The 14625-nt window shown below is 34.8% G+C and overlaps 1 protein-coding gene across 1 annotated transcript in view; it reads left to right on the top strand.

Annotated features, from left to right (window-relative positions):
* abi1b (abl-interactor 1b) overlaps window positions 1–13111 on the top strand; it is a 19906-nt gene extending 6795 nt beyond the window's left edge. The window contains exons 2-10 of the mRNA XM_016537407.1: window positions 1415–1582; window positions 5004–5180; window positions 8033–8047; window positions 8436–8542; window positions 8749–8889; window positions 10017–10114; window positions 11143–11229; window positions 11934–12119; window positions 12251–13111. Of these exons, the coding sequence (XP_016392893.1) occupies window positions 1415–1582; window positions 5004–5180; window positions 8033–8047; window positions 8436–8542; window positions 8749–8889; window positions 10017–10114; window positions 11143–11229; window positions 11934–12119; window positions 12251–12426 (1155 nt within the window). The 3' untranslated portion in view covers window positions 12427–13111. The remainder of the gene's footprint in view (window positions 1–1414; window positions 1583–5003; window positions 5181–8032; window positions 8048–8435; window positions 8543–8748; window positions 8890–10016; window positions 10115–11142; window positions 11230–11933; window positions 12120–12250) is intronic.
* Window positions 13112–14625: the final 1514 nt, after the last annotated feature.

The following is a 14625-nucleotide window of genomic DNA, read 5'->3' on the forward strand; positions in this document are numbered from 1 at the left end:
ACTCTGTTCCCCTTTTGTTAACTGTCTTGATATTTACTTTGAAAGCTGAAGCTGCGATTATGGTAAGAGGCTTTACATTTCCGACGAGTGCTTGCGGTGTTTGGCCAATCACAATGCATTGGGTCAGCTGGCCAATCAGAGCAGACTGCTCTTGTCGGAAGGAGGGACTTTGTAGAAAACGAAGCGTTTGAGAGAGGCGGGGCATAGAGGACCTACAATAATGTACAGTATTTGAAAAATAATGTGTTTTTTGAACATTAAAGCATGTCAACATATTCTGTTACACCAAATACACAAAATAATGATCTTTAAAAAAGCATCATATGACCCCTTTAAATGGTAGATGTGTTTATTTAAAGCAACTTGCAGTATATATTACCGTACGGTTGTTAAGATTTTTTTTATGTTTTTGAAAAGTCTTTTATGCTCACCAAGTTTGCATTTATTTGATAAAAAAAGCATATTAAAATAAAGAAATAATGTTGTAAAATATTGCAAAATATTATTACAATTTAAAATAACTTTTCTATTTTGATATTTTTAAATATTTTTTAAAAATATAAGCTATTCCTTGTGATGCAAAGCTGAATTTTAAGCATCATTACTCGGTGTCACATGATCCTTCAGAAATCATTCTAATGTGCTAATTTACTTAAAAATATGTCTTATTGTTATCAATGTTGTGCTAACAGTTGTACTACTTAGTATTTTTGTGGACACCATGGTACATTTCTTCAGGATTCTTTGATGAATAGAAAGTTCAAAAGAACAGCATTTATTTGAAATGAAAATCTTTTGTGACTTTACTGTCACTTTTAAATAATTCATCCTCGCTGAATAAAAGTATTAATTTCTTTTAGAAAAAAATCATCCTGACCCAAAACCTTTGAATAGTAGTACACTTATAATGGATAATCCTGCAGAACCGTTATCTAGTATGTTACTTACCCATCTCTTCTCGTTGTCGCTCTGAGAATCACTGAACTTTCTTTGGAAAGCCAATGTCTTTTTCCACATGACAATCTGATCTGATGTAATATTTCCTCTAGAGTCCATTAGGAATTCCAAGATGCTTTTACATCATCATTCACAGAGGCACAACAGCATTTAGTTTGGGAAATCATTTCTTGTGGATGATTGGGTTGAAACTATTTTTCACAAGCACCTTAGGAAGGAACATCTTTTTTTTTTCCTGGAACATAAAATAATATATTTTGTCCATACAGTGGAAGTCAATGGTCACCAAAACTGTTTGGTTACCAACATTCTTCAAAATACTTTTGTGTTCTGCAAAAGAAAAAATCAAACCGCTTTGGAATGACATGAGGGCGAGTAACTGATGACAGAATTTTCATTTTTGTGCAAACTGTGTCTTTAAAACTTGCAGTATCATTATTTTGTATTCTCTGCTTAGGCACAAGACAAGAGGAAAGCCCTTGAGGAGACCAAAGCCTACACCACCCAGTCCCTGGCAAGCGTGGCCTATCAGATCAATGCCTTAGCCAACAATGTGCTGCAGCTGTTGGATATTCAGGCTTCACAGCTGCGCAGGATGGAGTCCTCCATCAACCACATCTCTCAGGTCAGCCCTGGGCACCACAACACCAACAAAACACAACCAGGTGTTCCTTCCTTACCCAGCATTCATTAGAGATTAAAAAAAAAGACCAGTTATCTTCTGACTACTTTTAACACAGTGAAAAATGTAGAATCAGGGTTTAAGCTGAATTTTTTCTTTCATTGTTATAAATCCAGAACTTAAAGGCACAATATGTAAGTTTTTGCCGCTAGAGGTCGCATTTTCAAAACAATAACAAAGGCGAAGCTTGATGACGCTATGAAGGAGAGTGGAACGATGGCAGATGTTGTTGTCACCATCCAGAGATGTATGGAATTCACGAATCATGATCACGGATGAGGTAATGAATTATTTTTTTAATTACCTGTATGTACCTTCCACAGTTATTCAAACAGCGAATAAATTATGCCGAGAAAGCGAGCAAACAACATTTACAGGTTTAATGAATATTATGACTGACTTCAGTCTAGCGCGAGTTTAAGCACTCTCAAAAAACTCCCCTTATAAGCAGTAAAGCTGACTATACACGGTTTGATGAATGAATCTCTTACTTACATCATACGTACATCTGCACTTTGTTGTTTATGATGAGAGAATTTGCGTGGCAGCAGAGTTCAGTCAGCGAGCGCGTGCAGTGAACAAAAAACTCATTTGGTCAGGGTTGCCAGGTTTTCACAAGAAAACCTGCCCAATCGCTACTCAAAACTAGCCCAATCGTGTTTTGAGGGGGTCCCCAGTTAAAAATTGTGTTCTGGGGGATAAAATACACTTTTTTTGGCGGGGTTCCCCTGCTAAAATTCGCATTCCAGGTGATAAATATCATGTTATTGGAGTCGCTTCAACCCGCGGACATGAAAAACAACCGCGGCAACAGTGTTAAAGTAGCCTAATTCCTGCGGACTTGGCAACACTGCATCTGGTTATGATGACTCATCTGAATGCCTCTGATTGGCCATTGCATTCATAAACTCAACAGACTCGTGGGTGATTGGTTATAATGCGTAACACTTTTAAAGCGCGGAAAAAGAAACATTGAGCAAATCTAAATTGAATGCAGCAGTCAACACTTTTAATTTCATTTTTATTTTATTCGCGACAGCCGTAATGGATTTAGTTTAACTGTACAGCAGCATTTTTCATTTTTTTTAGTTTCTATAAGCGGAAACCGAGGATAGTGCGGATATTACATCATTGATAGGCGACAATGACCAGGGACGAGTCATTATTTAAAATGGGAATTTCTCTGGATTTACAAATCCTTGGGAACTTTTGGGATAACGTAAGTACACAACTGCATGAAATATATCACACTGTGCAAGTGGTTTTTGGATATTAAATCTTACATATTGTGCTTTTAAAACAAAGAGACAAAAATATCACCTACAATGTTTTTTACCAATATACTGGATTGAACATGATTCTCCAATTTTACACACTGTTTATCGCACACATGCAAAGTTAAAAACTATTATAAAATTCAGTTGGCATTTATTCATTTGTTCGTTCATTCAGTTAAAAATAAAATAAAATTTAAATAAACACAACAGTTGTAAAAAATATTTGACAATAATGTAAATGTTATTATTAAAACCTTCTGGCTGCTCCCTGTTTAAATTGCTTGGAGGTATGTAAATGACCAAAATCCTTTCCATGATATTAGTATTTTTTATTATTTTTTATTTTTACAATGACACAACTAATTTGCGACCACAGTAAAGAACACAATCTTGTTATAGTAATTCTGCCTGAAATCAGAGCTGCTACTAATTGAAATTAAAGCAATACTCTGTATTTATCAACATTAACAGCTTAAATGACTTCTAATTAAATTTGGAAATTCAAATCAGGCTCTTTGCTAACCAACTAATTTTCACTTAAGACAACCATTTGGATCTTTACTAATGCTTTCTGAGAAATATTTACTCTTGCTTACAGCAAAACCTAAAATGAACACAAATTATCGACATAACTTAAAAGCCGCTTTGAAACAATTTTTCAAATTTTCTTTCCTATGACCTGCCATTGAGTCCTTACATTTCGACCCTTGCAATTTTGTCATATTAGCGTGTGAGAGGAGCAATGTTGGGTGTAATTAGTTACTGTAATTTAATTACTTTTCCCTTGAAAAAGTAAAGTAAGGGATTACTTTTACTGTAAGTCGTGATTTGTAAAGAGCAACTCAGACACTTTTAGTCTCCTCTGTACATGCATCACCATTTGAACACAATGTAGGAGTGAATTCTTTCATCCAAAGTGGGAGATGGAGTGTGTTTATTAAGGGTAATAAGAGATCCCGTTCCCTTATCATGTGCTAGAGTAGATTTGCAGAGCCTTAATGGAAACTAGATCTAATGATTTGCCGCCATCTGAAGTTAAAAGGCTCCTTTGAACTAGTTTGCCACCACTTGTCTCTTAGAAGATAGACACAAATGGCAGGCAAATTATGTCAAAAATGGCAAAGTCTCAGATCCCAACATAATGCCAATAACACTTGATCCAGTGAGAAATTGTTTGTTCTAAAATATTGGATTCTGAATCAAAGCTATCTGAATGGTCAGTGAAAATTCAAATTCCTTGTAAGTTCACAAACAAAACAAAGAAAAGTGTGAGAATCTGATTTTATGAGCAGATTAGGAGATCATAAAAGGTATGTAAAATGTATATTTGTTCCAAAATTGTGTTATTACTTGTATAATACCTAATAAACAAACCTTCAAAAATTATATTTATTCTACATTTAAAGTATATCATGTTTTTATGTTCACTAAAGCTGGATTTATTTGATTTAAAAAAAAAACAACAGTGAAAATATTAATATTGTGAAATATTATTACACTTTTTGCCATTACTCCAGTCTTCAGTGTCACATGATCCTTCAGAAATCATTCTAAAATATGCTGATTTGGTGCTCAAGAAGCATTTATTATTATCAGCGTTGAACTGGCAAACAGAAAGTTCAATAGAACTGCATTTATTTAAGATAGATTTTTTTTATAAATCATTATAAATGTGTCTTCTGTCGCTTTTAATTAATTTATTGCGTCCTTGCTGAATAAAAGTAAAAATTTTAAAGTTTAAAAAAAAAAAAAACGTACTGACCGCAACTTTTGAACAGTATATGCAAATTTAAAATGTATCAGTAATTGGACATGAATCCTCTGTTAAATTCAATAGATACTGAATTATTTGAATTACTGTAATTATGTATAATGAGATTCATTAAAGATGTTTAATGTCATTCACTTTATCTGTACCTATCCAAATATATATGTGCAAGAACCTCGCTTTACATAAAAATCGCCTACGAATACTAATGAGGTCACGTTTCATTAGTATTCACACATCATTCATACACAATTTAAGCAGTATATACACGGATATGATATATTTACAATTCAAAATTTCATCCTTGACTTTCACTTAGACTGTGGACATTCATAAAGAAAAAGTTGCTAGACGAGAGATCGGGATCCTCACCACCAACAAAAACACATCTCGGACCCACAAAATCATCGCCCCCGGCAACATGGAGCGGCCCGTGCGCTACATCAGGAAGCCCATAGATTACACCCTGCTGGATGATGTGGGGCACGGTGTTAAAGTAAGTTTGGCATGTTTGATGTTCACTAGACAAGCATCATTCTTACTATTGTTCATACTTAGGTTTAGGGTTTTTGAAGAAATTATAAATCAAAAGTCACATCATGTAGAATTAATGTTGACTAGAACCTTTTTTTTCTCTCTTTCTAATAAACCAAGAAAAAATACAAGACCTCAAGTCAGTACATACTACATATAATAATTTATTTGATGGGGGGGAAAAACTGTTTAAGCGTACAGAAAAAGGTAAAAAAGAATCCAATGTTGGAATAAAATGTGACTAGTTAATATACAATAAAATATAAGAGAACCTGTTATTTCTACCATGTTGCTGTTTTCAAACTCAAACAATGAAAATTCTGTCATCATTTACTCACCCTCAGGTTGTTCCAAACCTGTGAATTTCTTTCTTCTGCTGAACACAAAAGAAGATATATTGAAGAATGTTGACGGTAGCCATCGACTTCAATTGTATTTTTTTCCATGCCATTGAATTTAATGGCTACCATCAATCATATGGTTACCAACATTCTTCAGAATATTTTATTTTGTGTTCAGAGTAAGAAAGAAACTGACACAGGTTTGGAACAACATGAGGGTAAATGATGACAGAATTTTCATTTTTGGGTGCACTATCCCTTTAAGTGTAGTTCAAGCAGTTGGATAATTTTGAAATGACTTTTCCTTGATGAAATGAATAAAAATTATGCACAAACTACACCTGACTGCTTTACAGTATTAACAGTATTCAAAAGTGGATTCAACAAACTGATAAAGAAATTGATCCATCATGATCTACTGTGTGTGTGTGTGTGTGTGTGTGTGTTTGTAGACCCCTCTCGGGTTTCCCTCACTATATTCATGTTATTAAATTATTCATGTCCATCAGTGTCAGCTCTGAGCTGTTATAATGACATTGCTCTCTGGACCCTCTTACCGATGTTATCACATTAGATTGGCGCTATCTGAACTGAGATGTAATTAAGAAAGATGTCTTTGCCTTTTTACTTTGACCTTTATGTGTCTTTTATGGTTTTTATGGGATGAAGCCATGATTGGTGTGGATGGTGTGTTGTCAACATTATTCACTAGCTGTTCAGCCTTTTCATTCCCTATACATATAATTGAGGCAGATCTTGAGGGCATGTGCCGGCAGCTCACCCCGAGACCTGTTTTAACTGCTTCATTAGTTTGGTGCTGATGTGCGCTGGCCTTTTCCCCCCCGGCGGAGTAAAGGCCCGCAGGCTGCCCTCATACTGGCTCTGTAATTAGGACACTTAACTCATCAAATGATGCTCTCTCTGTGTCCGTCACCTGTGATTGACATGCCCAGAGGACACGCCTCTCTCCTCCGCCATCAGTCACAACTTTGTTTCCATTATCATAATCGGTGGATGTCGGATTGATACCAAAATTTCAAAATTCAATAACAGTACTAGTAAAATTTTAGTTATCAATCTCAATGTGACCACAGCAAAATGTAATATGTTACTGAACATACTAGTATTTTTTGCAACAAGGTGTTTAAATTAAAATGTGTAATTATTTAAAATTCTTACCTAATAAAAAGGTAATAACAAAGTAAGGACTGTTTATATATACCATGGTACTGAATGAACTACCTCATAAATAAATAAATAAATGTATGTATGTATCGATGCATGGATAGACAGAACAGAGATAGAACACACATAATATACATGTGTGTATATATATATATATATATAGAGAGAGAGAGAGAGAAATTTTTTTTTTTTCACAATATTACTTATTATTATTATTATTTACACAATATTACTTTACTGCATTTGGCGAACATAAGAGACTTCTTTCAAAAACTTTTCTCTCTCTCTCTCTCTCTCTCTCTCTATATATATATATATATACACACATGTATATTATGTGTGTTCTATCTCTGTTCTGTCTATCCATACATCGATACATACATTTATTTATTTATGAGGTAGTTCATTCAGTACCATGGTATATATAAACAGTCCTTACTTAGTTATTACCTTTTTATTAGGTAAGAATTTTAAATAATTACACATTTTAATTTAAACACCTTGTTGCAAAAAATACTAGTATGTTCATGAATCATGGTTTAGTAATGTGTTCATTTGGGCATGACAAAGCTTACCAACCCCAAGCTTTTAAATGTTAGTATATACTTCAGTCATAAATGTCAGATTTTTATCCATTAAATATATATTTTTTACATATTCGTATTTGACGCAGAAGCAATTACCAAATACTGTTAAGCATTATATCATATTTATTAATGACTTACTAAAAAAAGGTATTATACATTGTTAGCAACATGTTTGAGGAGTATGGGAGTGTAAAATTACATTTTTCCATAATGTTATGGCATATTAACTCATATTAGCTTAGCTAGATTGTTGTGGACCAAATACCAACAATTCTGCGAAATACGTATTTGAGGCAGTTTCCTTTGAACGATGGTTAACATATTTGCTCTGCAGCTATGATTATAGGTTTTTAGCTTTTAAAATGATCTGTAATATGTTAAATTAAATCCACATGTGAGTGTGACAAAAAAGCATGCCATTGTCACATCGCGTTATAATAAAGAACATTAGGGATAATTAGAAATAGTGTAAGCTAGAAAAGACATTTGATTGGATTCATAATTCTGCTTTCTGTTGTAAATGAACCTGATTAGATGGTAATTATGACTGACGTTTATGCGATTATCATTCTATGCAGCTTTGACTTTCTGCTCTGTCTTGATTCCTATCAGTCAAATTAGATCAGTGTTAGGGTTAGGATGATTAAAAAGTGATTAAATAACACGATTTATCTTCTCTCTTCCTTAATGCTTTCACTTAGTGGCTTAAAGCAAAGGTAAGTACAGCCTTACACAACCCACAATGCATTCTGGCTCCTACATCACTACCACTGGTTCTTTATTTCCAAACATCAAACTTTTTTTGTACAGTGTTGTTGTGTAATGAACATTATAGTGCATCTTCATAATTCAATATGAGAAGACTTTTTTCATTTATTTGTGAAAAACTGGTACCATTATAGGAGTGTAATGGCTTAGTAAAATTCAGTCTGCATACAACACATCATAAAACCATCATATTTTACGGTTTTGTTCAGTATAAATATTACTTTGTAGTTTACGTCATGCTGTATGTTTGCAACTGATTAGCATTTAGAATAAACAGATATTGTCATGACTGTAAAGGTTGTCATCATGTTGTGTTCCCTGTCAAATGTCTTTCAGCAAGGGAATAACCAGCCAGCTCGGGGAGGTGGAGGAACATTATCCAGGACTAACCCACCCACACAGAAGCCCCCAAGCCCACCCATGGCAGGGAGAGGTACCCTGGGGTAAGTCACTATATTACACTTTTCATGTGTCAGTGCTGTTTTTGTGTACCTCCATTATTAGAATGTTATCAAATATGCTGTCTCATGTGATTTTGTTATTTGTACTGTCACAATTCTTGTGTTATTAGGAATCTGGCATCTGAACATCATCATTTTTTCTATGTAGTTTCTACTGTAACAAATGTGTGGTTTTTTTTTTTTTTCAGACGAAACACACCGTATAAGACGCTGGAGCCAGTCAAACCTCCTGTGGTGCCTAATGACTACATGACCAGTCCGGCTCGCCTGGGCAGCCAGAACAGCCCAGGACGCACTGCCTCGCTCAATCAGAGACCCCGAACGCACAGGTACAGCTCACACATGCACAACACATTCACAAGACAACACAGGCCTTCTGATGGGACACTGTGCTGGGCATACTGGAATGTACACTACTGTTCAAAAAGTTGAAAAGAAATTAATGTTTTTATTCAGCCAGGATGCATTAAATTGATCTAAAGTGACAGTAAATAGTTTTATAAGACTTTTTAATAAAAGATTTATGTTTTCTGTTCATCATAGACTCTTAAAAATGTAATGTGGTTTCCTTAAAATATTAAGCAGCACAACTGTTTAACATTGATAAAAGTAAGAAATGTTTCCTAGATTAATTTCATGTGAAACTGAAGCCTGGAGTAACAGCTGCTGAAAATTCGCATCACAGGAATAGATTACATAAAAAAAAAAAAAAAAAGATTCTTTTTTTAAATTGTTAGAATATTTCACAATATTACTGTATTTTTGATCAAATAAAAATTAAAAATCTCACTAACTCCAAACTTTTAAATGGTAGTGTATGTTATTTATTTAGACTTTCACGAGAGCTAGAATATAAAAACACCATCAGAAAAGCCAAACATCAGATATTTTTTAAAGCTTGCAGTTACAGTTACAAGAAATAGTCTCAATTTTGAGATATAAAGTCACGATTAGGAGAAATAAAGGCCCAGAAATGAGCTTCTGTGTGTTTCTAACCTTTAAAAAAGATTTATGTTGGTGCAACTTTGGAACATCCTTAAACTCTCATAATCTCCATCTTTATTTCCTTTTCCTTTCTCAAAACACTGATGTGTCAGTGAAGTTATGCCATTCACTTACCCTTATTTATTGGTCATTTTTTAAGTTCTATGGTGCTGTAGTATAAATCTGGAGGTCTTCTTCTCTTTGCTCATAAACTTGATTCACTTCTGTCATTGCTTTCCCAGCAGGCTTGTTATACTCACTGAGGAAAACTGAAGGTGAATAAGGTTGAAAATAACAGTAACCTTTGGTTTATCACATTTATTCTCCAGGTTCAAGTTATAAAAGGTTTTGATAGTGCCATAAATTACTTTATTGATGGGCTGAGAAATGGATGCCACTTTGTGAATTTATGACAATGCATGCTTGTTGGTTTAATAGCTCTCTGTAACTCTATTGTCTTTCTTTGTCTCAGTGGCAGTAGTGGGGGCAGCGGCGGGCGAGAGAACAGCAGTAATAGTATGGGAATCCCTCTGGCTGTGCCAACACCCTCACCTCCCAGTATGGCACCAGGTGACAGCTAACATTTTTCACAGTGGCCATTAGCGCTGGGCGATGAACAACATCATATCAAGATGATCAAATTTATGTCGATAACATTGATAATCAATATGGAAAAAAATATTGTGATAATATTTTTGGGCATATCGCCCAGCCCAAGTCATTATTATCTGTAGCCTCAGGCAAACGATCCAGAGTGATGTCTGGTTCGGGCGAAATGAATGTTTTTTTTTTTCTCTTGGTTTATGTAAAAAGGTGAGTTGATTAGGAGTAGTTTATTAACTTTATATGCTTTACACATGGTAAAACACCTATGTTTCACATCATTATATGGTACTTTATTAATATAATTGCGGATGTCATTTTTTGATTTCGTAAACAAACTGGTTAATCAGTTATTAGAACCTTTATTCATTGAAACGAACTGTCTGAAAGAACCAGTTCACTGAAAAGAATCAGATTTCCCTGTTTGGTTGAGGCTCTGGATTGCAGCTAATAATGTTGTAAATAATGTTCAGATTCTTGCACAGACCAATCGTTTCGCTTCATAAGACCTCAATATATCATCAGGAGCCACGGGTATTAATTTTGACTCTCAAAAATGACAGTAGCCATTGACTTGAATTTTATGAATCACAAAGAACCTTCTTTACTGTTCTACTGAAAAAAAAAGTCACCTACATCTTGAATGGCCTGAGGATGAGTAAATTAACAGCACATGTTTGTTTTTGGGTGAACTATATCTTTAATTTGCACTGAATGCCATTGCATTAGATAACAAATATCAAGCTCAAATGTGTAATTTCTTAGCCACTAGCAGCACCAATCACTTCTCTGTAATAAAAGAGGTTACTAGCAGACCTAGTAACCGATGATCTGCCTGCTTTTCTGCTTTTCATCTCTTCGTGTCACAATAACACACAACGGCTTTTACCTTCTGTCTGTTTATCTGCCTGTGTGTAACTCTTTGGGCTTGTTTTTGCCTGTTATCATCTGTCTGTCTGGCTGAATGTGTGTATCTGCGCTCCGTGTGACTCCAGTGTCTGTCGCTCCACCACCTCCTCCCTTGGCGCAGCTGACGCCCCAGATTCCTCTCACTGGCTTTGTGGCCAGAGTTCAGGAGAACAGTGAGTAATGCACACAGAAGCATAGTGCATAGACCGTCACATATGGTCTCCGTTCACCTACCTGCAGCCTGCACTGTCGGAATTATTCTCCGAACCTGAAATTTTACATTTAATATTTCTATTTATTAAAATATAGATATTTTGAATAGATAGAATTTAAACCGTAATAAAATATAATATAGTTTTTTATTGGTGTGTTCTAAGGTAAACATCATTATTTCTATTGCTCATCTGTAGGGTCAATGACAGTCTATTGATTTAATTTATTCAAAACAAAATTCATACATACATGATTAACATGTTTTTAATTTCTAAATTAATTTTAATATTTTTGGGGGGCATAAAGTTCAAATTTTCAGCGTCCTGATATCATAATTAAGAAAAAGTAATTTGAAAAAATTAAATTTTTATGTGTTATTGGCATCTCTTTTTATTATTTCTTAGAAAGAATGTAACAAAAAATTGATCCGTTGAGGAATTATAGTATACACATGTGAAACTGTTTCGTTACAATATTTAAAAAACATTAAAAAAGTGTTTTCTTAACATGTTCTTGTACCCGGGAATTATTTGATTGCTTTACTTTAAATGTAATGCGTACTGTGCCACCTTCAATATTAAGAGAAGCATTTCTAAATGTAGGATTCTGACATTAAAACTGAATTATGTCATAGTGAGGGTTTCCCCTCTTCTTTGTCCTCCAGTAACAGACAGCCCGTCTCCACCCCCTCCTCCGCTACCTGAGGACACGCCTTTGTTTGAGGAAGCAGCTCCGCCTCCTCCACCTCCACCTGTGGATTATGATGAAGAAGACGCAGCTCTGGTGCAATACAATGACCCCTATGCTGATGGAGACCCTCACTGGGCCCCAAAATCCTACTTAGAGAAGGGTAAGAAAGCGCCCTCTGCCTTTGAGCTGACATTTTCTCCCTCTACAATGAAGGACCTTCATAGATGGATGGATAGATAGACAGATAGATAAATAACCCACGTCATACTAACCGTGTCTGCTCCGTTTCAGTGGTGGCCATCTATGACTACGCAAAGGACAAAGATGATGAGCTGTCCTTCATGGAGGGCGCCATCATCTACATCATCAAGAAAAATGATGACGGCTGGTTCGAGGGCGTGAGTAATGGTGTGACCGGACTGTTTCCTGGCAACTACGTCGAGTCCATCATGCACTACGCTGACTAATGCTAAATCCCAGAGACGGCGTGCAATGCAGCCAATCAGTTACAAACATTGCAAAGTGCATTAGGATATGACTGAATGTTTGTTTTCGTCCAATCGCCAATGTATCCAAGCATCTGCAGTGCTCAAGGTTTGAGGAGACAGAAGAATATGAAAAGAAACAAGTCTCGCTGCTTTCTGCTTAGGTTGCCTCATATATTTTGTACATATATTACAGTGAGACGTTGCCTGTAGGCTGTTGCTAGTGTTTGTTTTTGTGCGTGTTTTGTCATCGTATAGAGACCCGTATTTGCCAAGTGTCCGCTAGGGCTAGTTATTTTTGATTTTCTTGTTTTTTTATCTAAACTGTCAAGCTCTTCCTTTACGTGAGGAAGAAATGTTTGAATGTCATTTCTGGAATATTATAATGCCTGGTAAATAATTAGGCGACAATATAAAAATGACAATTACGTCTTTACCTACGTTTCGCCTTCAGGTTTTGCTAATGTTTTGGCTAATCATTTTACCTCATGACTGTAAGGTGAGGGAAAAGACCGATGCAGTAATGTGCAGAGATTCTCCTGCATATCAGACTAAACTTCATAAACCTGTCAAAAATATGACCACACTATATATATATATATATCACCCCAAAATAGACAAAAGAAATGATCATTACGAATTATATTTTGCTCATAGACAATGATGCCTATTTTTTTGCATTATGGCATTATTTTCGTGACAATTAAGCACATTTTCCCCAAAATTCTTACTATAATGCAAAAAAAAAAAAAAACTCATTCTCATTGCTGTAATATCTTTCTTGTACTGCCATTTAATTTATGCTGATTTAAGTATGAATAAAAAATGTATTACAGTAATGATAATCAATAATGGGAATTAAAAAAAAAAAAAAAAGTTACGTCTATATATATATATATATCACCCCAAAATAGACAAAAGAAATGATCATTACGAATTATATTTTGCTCATAGACAATGATGCCTATTTTTTTGCATTATGGCATTATTTTCGTGACAATTAAGCACATTTTCCCCAAAATTCTTACTATAATGCAAAAAAAAATAAAAATCTCATTCTCATTGCTGTAATATCTTTCTTGTACTGCCATTTAATTTATGCTGATTTAAGTATGAATAAAAAATGTATTACAGTAATGATAATCAATAATGGGAATTAAAAAAAAAAAAAAAAGTTACGTGCAAAAATTCTTGATGGTCCTACAGGCATCGTTTCCTTTATGCAAAACAATTCTTTTTCTTTTGTGACCTAGACATGTTTTCATGAGATTCACCCATATACTATGAGTATAAACTGTGCCAAGCTGGTCTTTGATGGTGTTTTTGTTGAAACTGCTGAAGTTTTGTGAACTTTATTATGTTGCACTGAGCGGGCGACACTGGCTCACTAGCGGAACCAGTCTCTAGCATTGCCCACAGATTCGAGTTTGTTACATAAAGTAGCAGAAATTAGTTTCTGTGATTGTATATTTCATGTAGGGGGACCATGCAAAGCTGAATTTGTCTTTCTGTTTTGGCCAGTTCAGAAGTTTTGCTGAATTTAGGTTTAATGAAAAAAAAAAATCAAGTTTAGTGTATAGTACTGATGAATGTGAGCTCATAACTGTTAGCATGGCACAAACATCGAAGATGATTCTGGTTTCTGGTTTTTAGAAGCGTCTTAAACTGCTGTTGAAGGCGAGCAGTGTTTTAATTTATTTAATCCAATGAAATATCTGTGAGAATGTAACTCACATAGAGCTGTCTGAACAATGACCAATGACTAATGTTAAGCATTGCAAGGCCTTGTAATATGATGTGCAAGTGATCTGTAATTTAAATGTTCCTTTGCAGATTATCTGCAAATAATATAATCTCTATTATCGTTTTGTATATATAATCTGTTTTTCTTTTTATGTACAGTCTCTTTTTATAATAAAGCACTCTCCTGTGCAACATACTGTTTTAGATATGCTAGATGACAAAAGGAAGAATTTGATTTTAATTGATTTTTAATTCAGCGCAACATAAAAATAGCACATTTTTAAAGGGGTGGTTCACTGGGGTTTTTCTAGGCTTGATTGTGTTTAAACAACTACATGTTAATATCGTTTATCAGTTTGAGCCAGGTTGAGAAGCAGAGGATATTATTGAAGAGGATCGTGCAGAACCTGTGCAAGCACGGCTTTTAATGGTAGGCCT

Source organism: Sinocyclocheilus rhinocerous, unplaced genomic scaffold (assembly GCF_001515625.1).
Source record: "Sinocyclocheilus rhinocerous isolate Xijiao unplaced genomic scaffold, SAMN03320098_v1.1 scaffold306, whole genome shotgun sequence".
NCBI classification, from domain to species: domain Eukaryota; kingdom Metazoa; phylum Chordata; class Actinopteri; order Cypriniformes; family Cyprinidae; genus Sinocyclocheilus; species Sinocyclocheilus rhinocerous.